The following is a 19,130-nucleotide window of genomic DNA, read 5'->3' as shown; positions in this document are numbered from 1 at the left end:
ACTGGGGTTTGAACTCAGAACTTCACACTTCTTGATGGGGCAACTACACGCAAGGAAGCTTAAGATTTTCATAGGCACAGTATTATGCTATATATACAGAGTAGATAATACTAAGATGTTCAGATGGTGATGTCCATTTGTATGCACTCTTAATGTGGACCTAAAAAAAGAGAGATCAAGGTCCTTAAAATAGAAAGATCAGTTCCAGTTGTTTTCTACCATTCCAAACAGAACGACTGGTAGGGAGAGAATGGTAAATAATCGAGAATTCGTAGATGATGCTTTGAATGAAGTGTGGATTTCTGTGCTCATTTAAAACAGGGTCTCAAGTATCACATGTTGCCCTCTACCTGGCTGGCCAGGATCACTTTGAGCTCAGATAAACCTTCTTTCACTTTGCAATAAATAGGCTTATAAGAGTGGCCTCCAAGGACTGTGCAGACAGCATTAGCCTTTCACAGTTGAGGTGTGTAACCCACAACTATAGTTTTAGCCATGTTTTTCCATGTCTACCAGCTATTTCAGATTGTTGCTGTTATATGCCTGAAAATCAAGGATGCAGGAAAATAACCTGATACAGAGTAAGGACATGGTGATCACATGGTGCCTCTTCCGTACGTTCTGGATGAGGTTTGTTAAAATTCCAATATTGCAAAAAGCTTTATATAGGGTCCATCACATTAAGGGTCACTATGCACTGTTCTATCTAAAATGGCCTAATCAGAACTGACTCCCATATAACACTTCCTGCAATCCTCATATGAGAAGCTTGAGCTTTTAGTTTTGACTTTTTCTTTTCTCATTCTTTCTTATTTTTTGCTATATAAGTTGAGACAAAGATAGTTAAGGCCATGAATTTGCCCCCAAAATTTGAACTACGGATGTGATCAATCAGTGTTAGTGGGTGCATTCTATAAAGTATTCATTTTTGACTATGATATATGCTTTTGTGTTTGGTGGGGTGGCCATTTCCCAGTGTACAGGTGCTGGAACCTTGCTCTATCCACTTAATGATGTTTATAGCCTCATTTTAGACGTTTCTGTGCCACCCTCTATATCTCTTGTGTATTTTATTTTTCTGATACAAGCTCATGGTATATCTTACTCAGGCCTGTGAGCAGTGCTCCTTTGGCGACATTGGTGCAACGAGCAGAACCCCACAAGCAGCATGAGGTTCCCTTCACTGGTGTCTCCAATATTGCATTTTCCTCTGCCAACTGGTCTCCACACATTTCCTAGCACCATAAAGACTTCAACTCTTTCTCCTAAGGAATTTTCTGGCAATTGTCGATTGCTAAGCACATGACTTCATGAGTGTTCCCCTAATACACACGCATGTTGTAACCTACCATGCAGACTATTTCTTGATGTGATATAAAGCACCTGTACATAATGAGACAGGAGAACTTTTGACTGCATATTCAAGCTGGTGTGAAATCTCAGGAAGTTTAATGGCTAACATTGGTGAATGAGGACAATTTGAGTTAGTGAGACATTTTTTGGGAAAGATTTGAAAGGAAACATTCATTTAGATGCATAGGAATTACTAAGGTTTTTTATAATCAAGCCTTGAGGAAAATTTGGCTTTGGAAGCAGGAGATGCTCAGTGGCTCTGCCCCAGGAAAGTCTCCTGGAAAGGGCACCTCTGCTTATGCTCAGTACAGGGAGAACATTAGCAGGGAGGGAAAGTCTGCTCCCCATGACATCTGCTGTCCCTTCTTGGACATTCTATTGTCTCCTAGAGAGTTCTGGCATCCTCTGTGATGTCACCAGTGTTGTAGTGACAACCAGTGCCCTAGTTTCTCTCAGTCTGAGTCTGGCGGTTACAAGCTAAGACATGTTTTCCCGTCTTAGGAAGCGTTTTGGGAGGGGGAACGTCGATTCTGGAGAGACTAGAGTGAAGGAGTCTGGCCTTTCATCTCAAAGTAATGATGGACAAAGACAGCACTTCTGGGGAATGTGGAGTAAGTTCTGGGCAGTGTATTTTGAGCTTCCGGCCAGGGTGGCTGCAGGCTTAAGCTGACCTTTCTAGCAATGGGCCACAACAACTGGAGCATCTGAAAAGGAATTGATTTCCATGAATATCACAATTCCTTAAAGTCAAGGATTTCAGAACTTTAGTTTCCCCATCCCCACTGGGAGGATATGGTAAGGCCAATGCTTTCATACTGTGAACTTCTGGCCTTTACTTTTCAGTTCATTTGTTCTGTTACATTGATATGATAACACCATCAGTAGTCATGGATGGTCCACCTTTTCTGAGTTTAGACAGGGCAGCAATGTATTTCACTATCATTGCTTCTTTAAATACAGTGGGTATCTGACAGTAGTAACAGGGAGAGATTGTGCTCCAGGCAATAACCTTATGTTCTTAGACCTTCTCTGATTTCTTCTAACTGGCAGGGTCATCGTTTGCTTTATATATTAGAGGTTGTATGTTACAAAAATTTTTCTACAATACCAAAACTATTTGGAACGTGTAGACCAAGATTCAGCCTGTAACCTATTCGCACTTCTGGGGCATTTGGTATTTCACATAGGGACATTGATAAGTCTGTTGAACATATCCTCCCTGGAAATGCGTTTTAAATCCAAAGTTGTTGGCTTAGAGTATCAGGGTAGGACATCTGAGTGTCTCCAATCACTCAAGTCTTGTGGATGGTGAATTTATCATCTGAGTTCTGAACCCACAGTGGTGAGGGTCCTGAAACCAAGCTGTACCCTGTTCAGCTGATGATAATCCTGGAGAAGCCATCTCCGTGGTACATGTAAGCACGTGATGTCCGGCATAGGGAACACCTGGCTGCTTACATCTCTTGGTCTCTATAGAGTAGTGGGAGAACTGAGATCCACTGAGGAGGCCTCTTAAGCATAGACCAATCGCCTAGCAGTGACACTGGGTTCCAGGCTTGTTCTCCTGTTTAGGCCTCACTGAGGTCTATGAACACTCTATGCATTCTCCCCATGCAGGTTCACTTGTGTTCTTCTACCTACAGACGCTGGGAGAGAAACATCATCCCCTGGCACTGTACTAAGCGAGAAGCAGGCCAAGAAGGAAAAGGAGAGGCTGATTAAAGAGCTGCAGCTCATTACCGAGGAGAGAAATGACCTGAGAGATCGCCTGAGGTTTCTGACAGAGAGATCCATGAAGAACAGGTATGAATCGCTCCAAATGCTCTTGTTTCATTCCTGGGTCTGCAAGGTCACCTTCTTAACCTATTAAGGTTTTGGGTTCTAGAAAGCTGTGCCTCCCTAACCACCCTGTGCTAAACCTCAGCTCCCATATAGAGGAGATTCAGAACCTGACCCTTCCTGAGGAGTGAGATTGAAAATGGACTCATCTGCTTCCATTTATTTAAAAGCAGAACTTGTAGTCTGAATGAAGAATTCAGGGATAAAGTCAGGGAGAGTGAGTTCCCAGTGTGCATTTGCAAAGCCCTTGACAAATGGTGGCTTTGCAAGATTGTAATTGCAGTGAGTTTATGGTGAGTCTCTGTACTTGCTAGGCAGGGGACTGAGTGCTGGAAGATCCAGGCAGCAGCCTGGGGTAATATAGGACCCACCCTGAGTTCATATATTCCTAAATGCCGATGTTCATTGTTTTCTATCATTTGGGGCCAGGCCACACTTCAGGCCAAATCCATATTATGAAGACCTGGAGAGAATGGAGGAGGCGGTCATGTCAATTCTGCACAACTCAGAGATGGAGAACACTGAGGTCCATGAGAACAACCATAAGCTGAAGAAGGAGATTACCTTCTCTAGGTAAGTCCTGGTCAGAAAGGCTATCACCTGTGGAATTGCCATTTCTGACTTTCTTTGTTCTGGATTGGACGGTCTTCAGCTCTGGTTCTATCTCTTGTGCTGTTTACACATCAGTGTTCCAGGGTCATTAGGACTCAGTTTTCAGTTCCATAAAAGACTGTTCCTCATCCCAGGATTGTCTAGGCATCTTCAGAAGGCTCTAGATAGAACAGTACTGATTGAAGTCAGCAGAAGGTTATTAGGCTGCCCTGGACCTATGGTGTCACACCAGGTTTTACAAAACTCAGTGGGTGGACCACATGGTTAGCATGACCTTCTCTTGGTTCTACTGACCTCCTTTGAAGGTGTTGGCCCAGTACTAATTGATGTTGGCCCCATGCATTGGGCTTTCATGGATTTCTTGTAGATCCATGTTCTTTCTCAGAGGTGTGGACACTAATTGGTGTCAGGCCAAGCAAACAATTTATTCTTCCCCGAATTAACTCTTTATGTTCTGTGCAGCAGCCTTATATGTATCAAGATGCATTTTATTAAGTCTTCATGGGTATCTGGGACCTGGTAGAGTTAGTGGGACTTGGGAGTAGGAATGGGAGAAAGGGCCAGCATGATCTTACTATGCAGACTGTATTTCCAGAAACCTGCTCAGCCAGCTCCTGATGGAGAACACATGTAGGAAGAAGTTGGTCCCACTGAAGCAGGAGAGCAAGGAGGTACATCTTGATTGTGCACTGAACCAGAAATATTTGGTTGACTTCAACAAGAAAGATAAAGACCATCAACGGCCAGAACCAGCATTATCAGGTAGGGACGAGCAGATGTGTTAGCTTAACAATATCTGATAAAATTTGCCAATTTGATACATCTTTGCTTCTCTTACTACCTTTCTAATTTACACTCACAACCAGCCAACCACCTCATGTAATGGAATTGTTCATTGCTCTGCCTATGCACAAGTATTCTGGGAAGTTAACCACTTTTCAGAAACTGAATTATTGTGCAAGCATATTTGTCTGCTCTTTTTGAAGCTGCAGTCTAGAAATGGTGACAGATGAATAACATATCATATTATTGCATATCCATGTGATACATTGGATCCTATGTAGAGTTTTGAACAAGTTCTTGTTTCTTTGACAAATGACACTCTGTGGTCATGCGACTTCTTGTGTAGGAAGCACCTTTCCGGGATAAGAACCAAGTGCAAATGTCAAATTAGTACTTGTCACTGGCTTTAACCTTGGTGACATATGGACATCTCCTTTCTTCCTGCAACCCAATGAGGTTCCTTCCATTGCCCTGTTCTTGGTTTGCACTGGTATAAGTCTGGGTCCCATATTGTCAGCCCACATTTCTGTGAGGCTCTCTGGAGATTTTGTCCTGCCCACAGAGTTGGCAACAATGATATCACTTAAAATGTCCATGTCGACTGTTCAATAGAACTGAGGTGGTAGAAGGCAGCATTCTGACAGCTGGCTTGCATTTCCCCACCAAATCAGTGTCTGAAAATCTGCCTTCCTCTCCCAGGTCTCAGAAAGTGCAAGAGAGCTGGAATTGGACACACCCCAGTAAGAGAGCTTCCTGAAGAATAAGTTGCTTTCTCAGGAGTCCCTGATGACCAACATCCTGAATGGTAACAACATTTTTTCGATGAGTATTCATCCTCTGAGTTAATTTGTCATTTCTTAGAGACTCTAAATTTATATACCACTAAGCCAGCCTGACTGATTGAGGTCTTACTTTCTTCTCAGAAAACAGCACTTGAGAGACAACTTGGGGGACCGCCTTTCATTATGTGTGCCAGAGGAGAAACAGCAATACGTCTGTGCTTCTAAATGTTCGTTAAGAATATGCTTTTAGAAATATTTTTGTTATGATTTTAATTGAAGTTTTCTTTTTGTTGTTTCATATTTATATGTTCTTGTTACTATTTTTGCTTTCAAATATTTTTAAATATTTTTATTCATTTTAATCCTTTTGTGTTATAAAATGTATTTGTTATGAATAAAAATTGAATTTGATCTCTTGACTCTTAAGACCATCATTCTTACTCAAGGGTTTTGTCCCCTCCTGTGTACTTAGAACGGACAGCTAGAGATGGATCTCTGCATGTTCCATGGAGCCTGGGCTAATAAGTGAATTCAAAGTCACCAAGGGGTACCCAGTGTGACAGTGTCTTTTGTGTGGATAATGTGGCTGTTTCTCCGACACACACTTTGTGATGTAATCACTGACATGCTTTACCCAATTGTTAGGGTCCATGTGGTTCTTCTGAGAGAGCAGCAGATGCTCTACCCTGTGAGTCATCACCACAGCTCCTGCAGGTGGCTTTTGTTATTCCACATGATGTGCTGTATTAGGTGGACAGGATCACCTACAATTAAATAGAGAGATCTCAGGAGATGTGTGTTCACAGGGAACTTACTGAGCTGTGCATGCTCAACGTGTTAGGTTGCCAGGCATCCCTACAGGGCTCTGGTGTCCCCACTGCTCATTGTGGGTCAGGATCATCCTCCAGCACCACTTAGTGTCCATATTAGAGCAGATCTTTCAGCTGTTATCAATGATGACTATATGTATTATACACATCTGATAAAATACAGAAGAGAAACTAGCTTCTTGTAGGCCAGATTGGCATAATGAGTTTTTTGATTGTTAGCAAGAAAATTATCTTAATCTAAGCAGTTTAGGGAGGATCCTCAAGAGCATCCATAGTGAATGCAGCCTGCAGCTGTGAACACAGGTTTCTTTTGGAGAGCAGGCCTGTGCAAGCCCAACCGAGGTGGGACAGTTCAAGCTACCCTTTTTCCATGGCCAATCTGGGATCGTATTGAGAATGTATTTTTTCCAGGTGACAGATTTCCAATTTATGGAATTGAACTAACTTACTGAGAGTGGAGGCGACTCACAGAGTTAAAGTACAGAAGGAATAATCCAGAATGTCCACAAACAGTTGCTGTCACCCCAGGGCTTTTAAAAGCTCAGCACCTAGAGAACTAATGTAGTCTTTGCTTATTCTCAAGCTTAGGTCTAGTCATTCATTATAAGCTGACCATGACACAAAAAGTGTCATCTGTGTCACAATAGAAACTAGTTGTCACTAGATTCACCCCACACTATCACATCACTACCGTGTTTGAGGTTCTCAGTTACTATCTAAGAACCTGGAAGTGGCCAGGGTCTTGCTACACATACTCATAATTTATGTCCACATTGTCAGCTGAGAGTCTTCATACAGCCTGCTCTGTAATTTTGTAGAAGATTAATAGTGTTCTAGTGAGCACAATGAGATTAGGAAATCGGGGGATCCCAGGAGCCTCTCTGACTTCTAGCCCCCCATGCACTGTCAGATGCAGCCAGAGGACAAGGGGCTGTCGGTTCCAGGACTCTCCACATCCCTGCTGGGGTGCCATGCCCAGCCTGGAGAGTGAGGGTCGGTCCTGCTGTCCCCAGTCCCTCATGCCCAGAGCCTATGCATTGGCTGGCTGGGCTTGGCTTTCCTGTGCCTGGCCCTCCTTTGCCCATCCCTGCCCTGCCTTGCCCTGTCCTGTTGACTCTCACTACTTAGGCCAAAGAATTTGAGATTTGGGCTCCCTGGCCCTGCACTCAGAGCCTCTGGGAAGCAAGGAGACCCAAAGGGACAGACCCCAGGCCTGACCCTGGAGTCGTGCATCTCCACTCCAAGTTTAGTTTTCAGGGACCCCAGCAGGTGGCGCTCTTTGCTGAGCCTCACATGTGAGCCTGGGATAGTGGTGGGATGTAAAGTGCTGGAAGTCTTTCAGAAAATTCAGGCTTTTCTCAAACTCTCTGACCATCCAGTGCCCTCCCTGGTTCACCCACCCCGTGGAAGGTGGGAATCCACTTTTCGATGTCCTGTGTGACTTTCCCTGCAGACTGGGCTCTCCTGCAGGAGATGCTTTCACATGCTTCTTTAAAAGCACCTGTTCCTCAGACATAGATCAGCTGTGAAAACAGGCTTCTTCAAGTCAGTGTGTGAGCTCCCCCTCCCAGCTCAGAGCTGCAACACCATAGGATCCTCCAGCCCCAGTGCTGGGTGAGTCCCCCAAAGGACTTAGAGCAAAGTGCCCCTTCTGAGAAGTGACCTTAGAACAGAAAGTTCAGAAGTGACAGTCAACCCCCAAGTGCTTCTTCCAGGAGAAAGCAACCAGCTGTCCCTTTGAAACAGTGGTGGCTCCCACATGACCCAGTTCTGTGATTGGAGGAGATTTTCTGGTACTTTATTGCCCAGTCACAGTGGGGATACATTCTTGATCCATGCTCATTCCTACAAGAAAAGGTCCTCCTCCCCACCCAGGCCTTGAGTTGAACCCAGGTACTTAAAGATCAACGGACCAGAGAGAACAGAACGCAGTCCAGGGGAGAGGAGAGGCCAGAATGATTTAAAGCAGAGAAAAGCCCCATATCGGCCATCTAACAACTTTAGGGTTTGTGCATATTGTGTACTTCAGAACCTTAAGGTCACATTTTCTGATAACACTGTTAGGAGAAGCAGAAGTCTACTGTGGGTGGGATTGTCCCAGGCAGGGAGGGGATCTGACTCTGCAGGCCTGGCCACCCTCTGTGTTCTCCTGAAAATAACTGTTGGTCAGCTGTAAATCTGAAGTGAGAATTGTTTTTTGTCAACTCAAACGGATGACATTTCAAGTCTCACACACTATGTGACTTTACACACAGGGGACTTGAACTTACTTCTAGAGAAGTGACTATGGGCCGTCAGAGGGAAACCATTCTTGACTTTAGCATTCTGTCTGTATAACAGTCTACAGGGACTGGCTTCCTGGACAGACATGTTCAAGCAGACTCACATTGTTATGGGGAAAACCTGAGGCAAGAAATGTCCTGGGGACAGTGATTTCAGATTGTGCCTTTAGCCAGGAATCTCTGTTGTCCTTAAGGCCTGCTAAAACATGTAACTAGTTCAGGGCATCTCTGGTCTGACAACTGTTCCGGGTTCTCCTGAGAAGAAGGCCTTACTTTAAAAGTATTTCACAGAGCAATGTTTCTCAACCTGTGGGTCGAGACCCCTTCCCAGGCCCTTTTTTTCTGATACTTTGCCTATCAGATATGTTGCATATTATGACTTACAAGAACAGCAATATTAGTTACAAAGTCGCAATGAAATAATTTTATGGTGGGGGTGACCACAGCATGAAGAGCTGTATTAAAGGGTTGCATCATTAGGAGTGATTTGAGCCACTGCCATAGAAGCTGACACATGGGAGCAGACTCCTCATGTGAGTAGAGACCCACGACAAGGGATACCGTGTCACACCCTAGAACCCAGAGGCAGAATCTATCCCAGGAGTCTGTGGGTCACCTTGTCTTAAATTCTCCCAGGGTCAAGAATAGCATTGATCATCTCAGCAGAGTCAGCTTGCACAGCCACATCAGGCCCATGGCTTCCCTTTACAGAGAAGGATGTGGGTCTGAGTGACAGACAGTGAGACTGAGGGGACCCTGATACTCATTTGCTTTGAGCTGTGGTTTCTTCACCTGTAAAATGGAGGAGTTTCTGCTGAATTGGGTTGTTGTGGAGATTAACAGAACATACAACCTGCTCAGTGTCTGCCTGGCATGGACACATGCTGGTTAAATGGAATTTGTTCATGGTGATGCATTTAAAAGAAGAATCTCTAACCCCATAGTGTTAGATCCCGGGTTGTGGGGAGCGGGTGAGGCAGCAATCCCAAGATGGCGCCCGGGACTGCTGCCAAGTCTTATGACTAGCACCTGACTTCCTCATACATCCAAAAGTAAGCCACGCCCATCGTGAGAGCTGCGCAGGCGCACCATGACACAAGATCAGGCCATTTGGCCTGGACCTATGAACTGAGACTATGTAGACTGGACTGATGGGGCGTGGTTACTGGTTTTTTAGTAGGGAGTGTCCTTGGGGGTAGGAGACTGCTGCTTGCATGCAGAAAGAAAGGTTCCTGAATAAACTGCTTTGAGAAGAACTTCGTGGTGTCTCTCCTATCTGCAGGACGGAGACGGAGACGACACCGGTGCCATACAGGTATTGTAAGCATTTTGTGACTCTACGACCACCACAGATTAAAACCGAAGGCTCTTGTTTTAAATTAAAAAAAAAGAATCAAGTATAAATTACTAATATGAAAAAATCATAGTCAGAATTGAGGTAATTCCTGTGAAGACATTTAGTTTTTCATTATTTTCTCCTTGAGGACTTCTCAAGTGTCTTTCCAAAATGTGATGGCCACACAAATGGTTCCCAGCGGGTGTGATCTCTCTGTCCATGGGCCTTCCCAAAAGCTGCAGAGCCAATGTGTTGTTTTACAACACAAAATTCCAGACATTAAGTTTACCAATGAAGTCTCAGGAATCAGATGCTGAAGTCAAGTAAAGCTCCCAACTATCCTTCCTAATTCACTGACCTCTCAGAAGAAAAGCATTCTTGTTCCCTCTGCACACTTTCTTAAAAATCCTTCAATTCAAAGACTTTCCATTGCATTAGTCATCTTCATTTCCTTTCAAGATATGCCTTGATCTCCTCTGGACCTAAGTGCACGTTTTACCTTTGCAATGAAGGTGTGTAGTAGGTGAGTCATATGGTAATAAAGTCCATGTTTGCAGTAAACAAACAACTTTTTCTTTAAATGTCTGTGCCATGGCAATGCTATACCACACACTAGTTTTTCACTAAATAATACATTCATAGAGATCACCGTGTGATCTAATATTTTGTAACATAACTTAGTAATGTTCTCTCTATTATAGAAATCAAGTTCTCACATGTGTATTCTGGTCTTTTTCTGTCATATCTGAGTACATCATCATGGGAATCCCAAGGAACATCAAACCTGGGCTTTTGAAACTGTTGCATGTGGCCAACTGGGAATCAAAACCACCCAGGAGACTACTGATACTTGACACACATCAATTCCCCTCCCTATTTTCATATAGTTTATGGGAAGAGGTCACCATTGCTGACCATGTCTCATTATCCAACGTGCTACTAAATAGAACAGTTGGGGTAAAGGAGGTCACCCACAAAGCATAAACACCCATCTCAGATAAACATGTATGGTTCATTGAATCTAAACATCAATGAATTTCAGGACACAATTAAATGTCGAAACCTAAGGATAATAGATAGTGAAGAGAATTAAGATTTCTAGTTCATAGGTCCAGTAAACACCTTCAACAAATCATAGCAGAAAACTTCCATAAGGTAAAGAAAGAAAAGACCATAAAGGTACAACAAGCTTACAGAACATCAAATTAATTATACCAGAAAGAATTCCTCCATTCACACAATAATTAAAACACTAAATGCACAGATCAAAGAAAGAACATTTAAAGGGGTAAGGTATTGAAGAGCTAAATTTCAAAAATTCAGTCACAAACAAAGTGCTGACATGCCTGAGAGAATTTGAGATAGGGTTCACCGACCCGGCTATCAGCCCCCAAGGACACTGGCCATCTGGAGCCACCCCCTCCCCTTCCTTCACTCCCTGAGGATGAGTCATCCCCCTGCTGAGTGAGATGAGTCACCCTACCCACATTGCTGAGATGCTAGATTACACGTATTCTTTGCTGATGTAACTCCGCACTAAAAGTAACTGTGCACCATTTGAATCAGCCAATCATGTGTAACAGCGCGAAATCCCCTGGCTTTCCCTATATAAACCCCTGCCTTTAGAGGCTCGAGGTCGGCTCCGTGAGATACCTGTCGGCCCGAGATCTTGCTAATAAAGCTACCTCTTGTTGTTACATCAAGATCGGCTATGCATGTTTCCTGGGGCAAGCCATAAGGAGACTGGAGCGAGAGTCTCCCCAAATTTGGGGTTCTTTCAGTATAAACATCCAGTAACAAAAAAAATTCAGACGTATCTGAATTACACCAGACTTCTCAACAGAGACTTTAAAGGTCAGAAAATCTTGGGCAGATGTAATGCAGACCCAGGCTCCTATATCCAGCATAATCCTCAATCACCATAAATGGAGAAACCAAGATATTTCTTGTCAAAACAAATTTAATGAATAATTTTTTTTTTCCGGAGCGGAGGACCGAGCCCAGGGCCTTGAGCTTGCCAGGTAAGCATTCTACCACTGAGCTAAATCCCCAACCCTACAAAACCAAATATAAACAATACTTTTCTCTAAGAAAGCACAAAAGAGGATAATAGGAGGAAAACTCCAAGACAATAAACTAAACTATACCCAAGAAAAACCAAGAAATTAATCATCTCTCAATAATTTCAAAAAAGAGAAGCACACAAACATAATTTCACCTACAACCAGAAAAAGAAGAGAATGTAGCAATCATTGGCTTTAATATCTGACCAGATCCTCTTTCCCTAATCCCCAAGCTTCTAGGGGCCAAACTGCCAGCCAAAGTGTATGCAAGGATGCTCTATGGTTCAAGGTGAGGCCTATTGCCCCACCAAATGCAGATCCTAGAGGTGTGAGGTGGGGATGGATATGTGTGGGTACAGGAGCACTGTCACATAGGCAAAGCTGAGCAGAAATGGAATGTAAGGTTTGATGAAGGGAGTGTGGAAAGTAGGACAATATTTGAAATGTAAATAAATAAAATAACTAATTAATAAAAAATAGCCAAAAATAAAATAACAAGTAAAAAGGTAAATGAAAATTAAACCAAACCAAACAAACAAACAAACAAAAACTCCTGTAGTGGATTGGCCTAATGCTGCTTGTATTTTAATGCTAATTTGTAGAACTCAATTCTGGTTAACCCCAAATAACTGACCCTGCTCCCAGTTAACTGTGATTATAAAGAAGCCAACAGCCAACAGCTGCACAGCAGAGAGATGGGGGAGGTGAGCTTTGAGGGCTTTGCTAGAGAGGATCATGAGGAGGGAAGGAGGAGGAAGAAGCTGCCATAGTATAAAGGAAGAACATGTGTGATGGAGAGGAAGAGGACAGCAGCCATGGTTAAGGGAGAGGAGAGCCTGGTCCTGAGGGCTGTCCAAGGGGAACAAAAACAGTCAAGATGCTACACAGTCAGTAAGAGCAGCTCTCAGGCAAGCAGAGATCAGCAGAGACCCCAGACCAACAAGCTACTCAAGCATAACTCTATCCAAACTCCCTCTCAATATCCCGGGTCCTCCATGGGCCTGGCCTCAGCGTGTGTCCTGCATCAGCACATGTGTCTGTCTCAGCTGACATCACTCTGCCCATCAGCGCGAGCCCAAGGAAACAGCGAGAAACCACACAGCCCACCAGAAGGGTTTTTGCTGTGGTTCTATGAAGTCCCAACAAATGCAGCTCAACTACAGAATGCAAGGCAGACCAATGCATGTGTGTCCTTAGTGCAGAACCCTTCATCACGTGTCCTTTCACATGCGTGCTTTAGCAGAACATCCTTTTACCTGCATCTGCCTCAGTGAAACATTCCTTCACACATCTGCCTTAGCCTTTCACCTGTGTCCACTTCAGGGAACCACTCCTTCAGGTGTAGAATTTCTCTAGATTAGCAAACCGCATACAGAACATTCAGAACAAAACAAGGTGTGTGGTCAGCATGTCCTTGAGCCAAGTCCCTTCTCCTCCTAAGTGACAGCAGGCGTGTTACAGCAACAATATGAAATGGCTGGCAGGCCTGGAACAAAATGGCAAAGCTATTCTGGGGGATGTCACACCGTACCAGCCAGCAGCTCAACTGAATTTTTAAGTTTTGATGGTACAAGTGAATATACTTGACCTTCAAACGCTGAGAGAGCCCATTATAATATGAACTATATGAACTAGGCCAAGACCGCCTCTAGGGCAAAGGCCCTCAGCCTGTGGGTCGTGACCCACACGGGGTCTCCTATCAGATAGTTAACACTACAATAAAGATTCATTACAGTAGCAAATTTACAGTTGTGAAGTAGCGACAAAATAATTTTGTAGTTGGGGTCACCACAGCATGAGGAACTGTTCTAAAGGGTTGAGGCCATAGGAAGGTTGAGAAACACTGCTCTAGGAAATTATGTTTTCTTTCTCTTTCATATTTTTCAGACAGAATCTCAAACTGTAGCTGAGATTGGCTTGGCTTGGAACACGTGTGCAGTTCATGCTGGCATCAGACTTATGGCAATTCTCCTGCTTCAGCCTCCTACTCAGGAGCCTACCAGGGTGAGATCACAACCACGGGTAATGTGATTGCTGTTCTTGGTTGTCAACTTGAGTGTACCTGGAATTAACTAATGCCAAATGACTTGACGCCCTGTGAGGGGGATCTCTCTCTCTCTCTCTCTCTCTCTCTCTCTCTCTCTCTCTCTCTCTCTCTCTCCTTCCTTCTTTCTGTTTTCCTCTCTTCAACCCCCTCCTCTTGGTCCTCCTCCTCTTCTTTGTTTTTTTTGAGACAGGGTTTCCCTGTGTAGCTCTGGCTGTCCTGGAATTCATTTTGTAGACCAGGCTGGCCTTGAACTCAGAGATCCACCTGCCTCTGCCTCCTGGATGCTGAGGCTAAAGGCATTAGCACCATTGGATTTTTTTTTCTTAATTAAATTTTCTGAAGCAAGAAGACCTACTTGTAATCCAAATCTTGGAGATCAGAAGATATATCTTCAATTCAGATCTTTTGAGATGGAAAGGCCCACCTCTAATCTGGACCACACCTTCTTTTTTCTTTTTATTTTTTTCATCTTTATTAACTTGAGTATTTCTTATTTACATTTTGATTGTTATTCCCCTTCCCGATTTCCAGGCCAACATCCCTCAACCCTTTCCCCTCCCCTTCTATTTGGGTGTTCCCCTCCCCATCTTTCCCCCATTAGCGACCTCCCCCCAACAATCATGTTCACTGGGGGTTCAGTCTTGGCAGGACCAAGGGTTTCCCCTTCTGCTGGTGCTCTTACTAGGCTATTCATTGCTATGTATGCAGTTGAAGTCCAGGGTCAGTCCATGTATAGTCTTTGGGTAGTGGCTTTGGTTGGAATTGTTGTTCATATGGGGTCTTAACCCCCTTCAAGCACTTCCAGTCCTTTCTCTGATTACTTCAACGGGGGCCCCGTTCTCAGTTCAGTGGTTTAATGATGGCATTCAGCTACGTATTTGCCATATTCTGGCTGTGTCTCTCAGGAGAGATCTACATCCAGTTCCTGTCGGCTTGCACTTCTTTGCTTCATCCATCTTATCTAATATCTGTATAGGTATGGGCCACATGTGGGGCAGGCTCTGAATGGGTGTTCCTTCTGCCTCTGTTCTAAACTTTGCCTCCCTATTCCCTGCCAAGGGTATTCTTGTTCCCCTTTTAAAGAAGGAGTGAAGCATCTGCATTTTGGTCATCCTTCTTGAGTTTCATGTGTTCTGTGCATCTAGGGTAATTCGAGCATTTGGGCTAATATCCACTTATCAATGAGTGCATACCATGTGTGTTTTTCTGTGATTGGGTTAGCTCACTCAGGATGATATTTTCCAGTTCCATCCATTTGCCTATGAATTTCATAAAGTCATTGTTTTTGATAGCTGAATAATATTCCATTGTGTAGATGTACCACATTTTCTGTATCCATTCCTCTGTTGAAGGGTATCTGGGTTCTTTCCAGCTTCTGGCTAAATAAGGCTGCTATGAACATAGTGGAGCATGTGTCTTTGTTATATGTTGGGACATCTTTTGGGTATATGCCCAAGAGAGGTATAGCTGGATCCTCAGGTTGTTCAATGTCCAATTTTCTGAGGAATCTCCAGACTGATTTCCAGAATGGTTGTACCAGTCTGCAATCCCACCAACAATGGAGGAGTGTTCCTCTTTCTCTACATCCTGGCCAGCATTTGCTGTCACCTGAGTTTTTGATCTTAGCCATTCTGACTGGTGTTAGGTGAAATCTAAGGGTTGTTTTGATTTGCATTTCCCTTGTGACTAATGATGTTGAGCATTTCTTTCGGTGTTTCTCAGCCATTCGGCATTCCTCAGCTGTGAATTCTTTGTTTAGCTCTGAGCCCCATTTTTTAAATAGTGTTATTTGTCTCCCTGAGGTCTAACTTCTTGAGTTCTTTGTATATTTTGGATATAAGCCCTCTATCTGTTGTAGGATTGGTAAAGATCTTTACCCAATCCGTTGGTTGTTGTTTGGACCACACCTTCTGCTGGCAGCTCATATCAAGGACATGGAAGAAGGAAGTTTGCTATATTAATTTGCCTACTTCTTCAGGATTCCTGCATGTACTGAAGAGCAGCTGAAATATCCAGCCTTATGGGGTCCAGGAGTTGCCCCATAAACCACACAAACTCTGACCTCACTTAGAGAGGGATGGTTTTTTGAATGCCCACCCTAAGACTGATCATCAGAGACGTAGCTGAGAATTTGTCAGGCTAGGACCCTGGACATTTTTCTATGTCAGTTTATAAAGCCTAAATCTGTGAGGTCATAGGCAGGTGCTGGAAGGGCTGTCTGGTTGTCAGCCCTGACTCAAGCCATTTTAGACAACAAAGGTTCATACTGACTTTTTATCTGTTTAAAGATTTATTTATTTATATATAAGTACACTGTAGCTGTCTGCAGACACACCAGAAGAGGGCATCAGGTCTCATTACAGATGGTTGTGAGCCACCATGTGGTTGCTGGGATTTGAACTCAGGACCTCTGGAAGAGAAGTCAGTGCTCTTAACCATGGAGTCATGTCTGCAGCCCTCATATGGACCTTTAATTTTATTGGTCCTACATGAAGCTTATAATTATGAAATTTAAGATTAAGAATATTAATAAAAAATAATGCTTATGCCAATATTACTCTGGGACTGGTATGCCAACTCCATTCAGGCTGTGTAAGGTCATCTCTTTTCCTTTTTAATTTTATAATTTGTCATTTCAGGGTATGGTGAACTCTTTCAACAAACGCTTGTCCTTGTGGATGGTATTCTATACCAGTAATATATACAATATGATATCATAGACAAAATGGTTTTTATTTTTGCTCTGATTGGTATTTTATTTCTCCTTTACAAATTCCACATAATAGAAAAAGGCTTTTTGATAACATTGTTAACTTTGCTGGAAATGATCATATAATCATTTTAAACAGCACAAATGTGCACATACAGGACTGAGGTTTCTGCAGCCTGTAAACACCTCTGTGGGTTTAACAAGGAAAAAAAGCAATTAACTGACAATTCAACTGTAACTCTTAGAAAAACACCGGTTTCCTTACCAAGCACCAGTGTCCTGTACAGGGCCTATCATCCCAGATGGCAATGAGTTCAAGCCTAGGGCAGCCAGGAGCAGTTCCCCACACCAGCTCAGAAGACCCTCCCCACCTAGCACTTCTTCCAAGTGCTCCTTAACCTCATCACAGGTGACAGCAGTCGCCCCAAGAGAGGACAGAGCAGCAGACACAGTGGTGGTGGTTCCCGAGTGTTGTGTGCGGCATTTCATATCCAGCGTCTCAGGAACGTGTCCATGCAAGCATGCGTACCATTCTTTAGACTGCTCCCCTCATTTCTTGAGTGAGGGGACCAGGCCTTCCTAATTCACTTTAGGTGCCTGGAATAACAAAGTATTTCACCAGAAGGGGTGTAAGCAGTGCTATCTGATAAGAATACGAAGAAGGAAAAAGCAGATATCTTAAAGAAAACGTGTGTTCTACTCACACTAAAATATCAGACCAATGCACAATATACTGCAAAACTGTAACACAATACGGCCAAACACAATGTTCAGATATTGAACTGTTCAAGCATGTGAAGATCATCTTCTGAAAGACAAACTGGGTTCTTATTTTGTAGCTACCTTTGTGTAACTTCAACTGGTGTCCCTCAACAAGGTCTGACACTGTCTTGGTACTTGTTAGGAAGTTAGATGAGACAATTTAAGCTCAACAGTCAACTCCCGGGATCTCCCAGCGCTCATTTTCAGCATTCGTCCGAGGACTGGGCATCATCTTCATCCCTCACTTCTCGGTATCTCCCTGAAGACTCCCCTTCTGGATTGTAGCTCTGCATTGTAATATTCAGTCTCTCAGCTAGTTTCTGTGCTGCGAGCTTTGCCCGCATCTTCTCATAATTCTGCTTCTGCTCTTTCTGCAGAGCCAGCGACTCTTCTATGGAGAGCAGCTGTGCAGGCAGGGGGTGGAGCAGAAGAAGGCGAGCTGCTGTGACATCATCAAGATGCTGCCTAGCCCTGCGTCTCTGCTCTTCTGAGGAAGCAGGAGACTGAGCCCTCTGACAATGACTTGTTGAGTCACTCTGTTGTTAGGGTAACACATTTGTCTTAAACTTATGAGGAGGGGGCACTGGGTTTCTAGCTCGCATTTCTAGCACTGTCATGTAATGAGGCTTCTTAGGAGTCTCACTCTGCAGTTCTGGAAAGTTCTCAGTGCTGGTGTTTTCTTCTGAGGGTTCAGTCTGGTCTGCAGTTGTGATCTTTTGCAATTTAGTGATAAACAGACTGTAGACGCTGCTGGAAACCTCTTCCGCTTGACTTGAATGCTGGGGGAGATGTTCATTAACTTCAGATGGGGGAGCCTGGGCTGTGATGCGGACAGATGGGCTGGTACTCACTGTGCAGCCAGTCTCCAAAGTCTCTTCATTGCCTTTGTGAGTGAGCTGTTTGGTCCCTGTGTTTCTGAGGTTGTTTTAGATGATTCAATGTCTACTGACGAACATTCAGGAACTAATGATGAAGTATCAAGCATCAGGTCAGAATTCTGGGCCTTGTCTATGTCGGTATCAACTCTTGTGTTTGCTTTATTCCTTAGCTTACAGTCAACACTAACAGGATGAAGTAGTTCAGTTCTCCCTCTGACCTCTTCACTTTCTGAAATGGCAGCTTTCAGTTTGGCAGTGGTGTCTGAGATCTTTTTACCTTTGTAGGGCAATTTGCAAATGAATTTTTCTTTGCGCAAAAGTCTCTCCTGGCGCCTCAACCTCTCCCGCAGCTCCGCCAAACTCTGCCGCCCCACGTCCTCAGGAACTGGGGGCTCGAAGCCTCTGGGCAGGGAGCACATTGTGCATGGGCTGAGGCTGGCCCCGCAGGCAGGGTTCCCCAGCAGGGCCCATGGAGGTCGCAGGCTGCGTGGGGGCCGCAACTCTGGAGCACGTGCAGGAGTCGCCATTTTCCCAGAAGAGCCGACAAAATTGTTTAAATTGATAAGAAATATATGTTGGTCCATAATCAGTTTTAATTTTAGAAGGCGGTCCCATAACAGCAGAAGTTTCCAATAGATGCTGTATAACATGAGCAGTGCGTACTCCTGGCAATGGTGTAGCCCATACAAATATTGAAAAATTATCTATGCTTACATGTATGTATGAAAGGCGACCAAACTCAGAAATATGGGTTCCATCCATCTGCCACGATGTATTAGGTTGCATTCTTCTGGGATTAATTTCAGATGGAATACATTTTATAAGTGAAGGCTCACAAATACGACAATTAGCA

General features: G+C 43.8%; 1 protein-coding gene and 1 pseudogene across 1 annotated transcript; one reads left to right on the top strand and one right to left on the bottom strand.

Moving 5' to 3' along the window:
• The first annotated feature begins 1,787 nt into the window (after positions 1-1,787).
• On the top strand, positions 1,788-5,686 carry LOC134483222 (disks large homolog 5-like). Its single transcript, XM_063278499.1, has 6 exons — positions 1,788-1,964; positions 2,997-3,156; positions 3,622-3,765; positions 4,400-4,566; positions 5,287-5,392; positions 5,511-5,686. Exons 1-5 carry the CDS (start codon positions 1,838-1,840, stop codon positions 5,349-5,351), a joined length of 663 nt encoding a protein of 220 aa, XP_063134569.1. The 5' UTR covers positions 1,788-1,837; the 3' UTR covers positions 5,352-5,392; positions 5,511-5,686.
• Positions 5,687-17,582: 11,896 nt separating this feature from the next.
• Positions 17,583-18,696, bottom strand: LOC134483432 (DNA-directed RNA polymerase II subunit GRINL1A-like; annotated as a pseudogene).
• Positions 18,697-19,130: the final 434 nt, after the last annotated feature.

The sequence above is a fragment of the Rattus norvegicus genome, chromosome 19, assembly GCF_036323735.1.
Source record: "Rattus norvegicus strain BN/NHsdMcwi chromosome 19, GRCr8, whole genome shotgun sequence".
Classification (NCBI taxonomy): Eukaryota; Metazoa; Chordata; class Mammalia; order Rodentia; family Muridae; genus Rattus; species Rattus norvegicus.
This window is presented reverse-complemented; position numbering and strand designations above follow the sequence as displayed.